Genomic DNA, 2,629 nt, shown 5'->3' on the forward strand with positions numbered 1-2,629 from the left:
GAAATAATGGTTTTAATATAAGAAACTCATTTATAGCTAGACATTTTATGTAATTAATAAAGAAATACAAAATAAAGAATATAATACTTTTTATTCCTACAAAATATAAGATCATACCTTTTTTGATCATGACAAAACAAAACTAAAAACAATTTTAAAAATCTTCAGTACATAATATTATTAATAAGTAATGAGTAATAGGCACTAATGTCTAATATTTAATAACAAGCTAAACATTTATAAATAAAACAGCAGTCTTTTATAATATTGCCAATTGTATATAAAAAAAAAAAACAAAATATAACTTTATAAACAATTCATAACTATAACATTACAATACAATTTTAGCACAACTTGGCCATTTATTACAACTACAAAATACTCATTATGAAAAATACTTTTACACATTTTTTATCAGCTTTGGTTACTTTCTTTCAAAAATAGTTTGTACTTTTGTTCAGCTAATAAAAGATTTTGTTTGACTTCTTCCAAACGTATCTTATGAATCACAGCATCTTGTTCAATTAATATTTTCTGCCTTTTAATTCTAAGATCTGATTCTTCTTTAAGGACTTCAAGTCTTATAGTGTCAAATGTTGATTCGTTGACCTCTGAAACAGGAAAAAGAAATTCCTAGGTTAGTTAAATGTGAAAATATCTCAATTTTCATGATTTTTTTTTTTTTTACTTTCTGATTAAAATATTTGGAATCTAATCTATATGAAACAAATTTTAGTAAATTTAGTTTTCTATCATTGTATGTTAACCGATTTTTTATAACATTTTTATTTCCAAAGTTATGTTTAAGAATATAAAAAAAAATTTTAAATATTGAAAATGTTCTATTTTTGTAACTTTGGAGCTTTTGCGGCACGTGTTAAAATTAAAGAATTTGCATGAAACTTTTTTTGTATGGTTTTTTTAGGTAATTGAACCTTTTTAGGGGGAGTAATCTCAAAAAAATCAAAAATGAAAAATAAGGACCACCCTACTGACAATACTACAGTCAATAATAATAATAACTTACTGTTTGATATTTTCTTGAAGTTGTTTACGCTAGGTGATTCTCTACTATTCAACTCTAAAATCACAAAACAATTTATAAAAAGTAAATAAAATTTTGTTTTGTTTAATAACAAATTATTTCAAACCTTTTTCTTGATTTGGTAAATTAATCAATTTGGTAATTTCCTCAGAAGCTATTAATGTAGTTTCGACTTCGGTATGTTGTCTCATAAACTCATCACCATCTAATACAATATCACAATCTAAAAACAAATACACATATCACTTACAAAAATTATAATCTTTAAATATTATAATTAATTTTACACAAATAAAATAAAATAAATATTTTTTTATATATTATATTATCTTAATGACTAAGAATTTTTTAAATATCTAATATATTAGTTTACTTTTACAGTATTTATGACGAGGGGTAAATACCTGACAGAAGTTTTGTACACCAGATTACTGATTTCAATGATTATACCTATGATTACCCATGATTCACTACAAAGATTACCTATGATTACCCCTATGATTACCATCATCTTGTATACTGATTACCCCCAAGGTGTTTACCCCTCGATTTATGATATAGGCAGACTTAGGGGTGCTTTGCCTGTTTATAATATTAAATTGTATAATTACCTTGTAAAATAGTCTCAAAATTATTTGGAGTTGATGATGACATATTTCTTAAGGAATCCGAATCTACAACGCCATGCACTTCTATATCAGTTATAGTAGTTAAAAACTGATCAATGGCTTCATTTGTTGGTATAGTTTCTTCTGGCCCTCCACCAGTCTTTTTTTTATTTCTTTTTTTCAGCACATAGTTCAGCTTTTTTGTTATTTTTTCTGTTCTCCCAACATTTTTTGAGATTAAGAGCAGAACGCTAGTACAAATTGATACATTTATCATACAAAATATTGCATAGTGCATAACAATTGGATAACTTACTGAAACGTTTAATGCAGCTGCATTAAATTCATCTGCCACAATATTCCAATACTTCGATTTTTGGGCTACTTGTACCGCTCCTTTTTGTTTATTTTCCAATACATGTTTATATTTAAAAACTAAACTGTCCAGCAGATTAATTTCATCTGCTTGGAATACCGGGTTTCGTTTAATAAGTTTTTCCGTCATTCTACTTACTATAAGAATACCTTCAATTAAATTTGAAAATAAAACGGACTACCTATTATAAATTAATTTATAGTACCAAAAAAAAAAACAATATCATATTATCAAAGTGATAACATAGCATATCATAGTGATAAGCGGTACATCCTCCATGATATCATGAAAATAAAATAGTTAGTAAATTCTTAGTATTTACTTAGTATTATATTCTAAGTATTTACTCAAAATTTACTTTGTTAAGAAAATTGTAAGAATTTTCTATGAATACGATACCATTGAAAATTCTAATGTTTCACTTAAGGAAGTATATACTAAGTTTGAATTAAGTACGATCTATGAATATGGCTAATTATGTTCATTAAATACTATGAGAAAACAAAACAGTTAGATATTTTTTAATTATTTTATTTTATGATTATGTAACACTATATTATAGAAATAAGTAGACAAATGTGTATAATATTATTTCTTGTT

At 25.1% G+C, this 2,629-nt stretch overlaps 1 protein-coding gene across 1 annotated transcript; it reads right to left on the bottom strand.

Moving 5' to 3' along the window:
- Nucleotides 1-274: 274 nt before the first annotated feature.
- Nucleotides 275-2,497, bottom strand: LOC100569412. The gene is made up of 4 exons (XM_003241205.4): nucleotides 1,657-2,497; nucleotides 1,152-1,268; nucleotides 1,028-1,081; nucleotides 275-611 (listed from the first exon to the last, which is right to left on the bottom strand). The coding sequence occupies exons 1-4, from the start codon at nucleotides 2,156-2,158 to the stop codon at nucleotides 415-417; spliced, it is 870 nt and encodes a 289-aa protein (XP_003241253.2). The 5' UTR covers nucleotides 2,159-2,497; the 3' UTR covers nucleotides 275-414.
- Nucleotides 2,498-2,629: the final 132 nt, after the last annotated feature.

This window comes from Acyrthosiphon pisum, unplaced genomic scaffold (assembly GCF_005508785.2).
Source record: "Acyrthosiphon pisum isolate AL4f unplaced genomic scaffold, pea_aphid_22Mar2018_4r6ur Scaffold_21277;HRSCAF=23502, whole genome shotgun sequence".
NCBI classification, from domain to species: domain Eukaryota; kingdom Metazoa; phylum Arthropoda; class Insecta; order Hemiptera; family Aphididae; genus Acyrthosiphon; species Acyrthosiphon pisum.

What these genes read in the sequence shown, in the direction of transcription:
- LOC100569412 (XM_003241205.4), bottom strand. Translation starts at nt 2,158, where the DNA reads ATGACGGAAAAACTTATTAAACGAAACCCGGTATTCCAAGCAGATGAA. An exon ending in TTTTGAGACTATTTTACAAG is followed by an intron (nt 1,269 to 1,656) that starts GTAATTATACAA and finishes ATTTGTTTTTAG; the next exon opens with ATTGTGATATTGTATTAGAT. An exon ending in CTTCAAGAAAATATCAAACA is followed by an intron (nt 612 to 1,027) that starts GTAAGTTATTAT and finishes TTCCTGTTTCAG; the next exon opens with AGGTCAACGAATCAACATTT.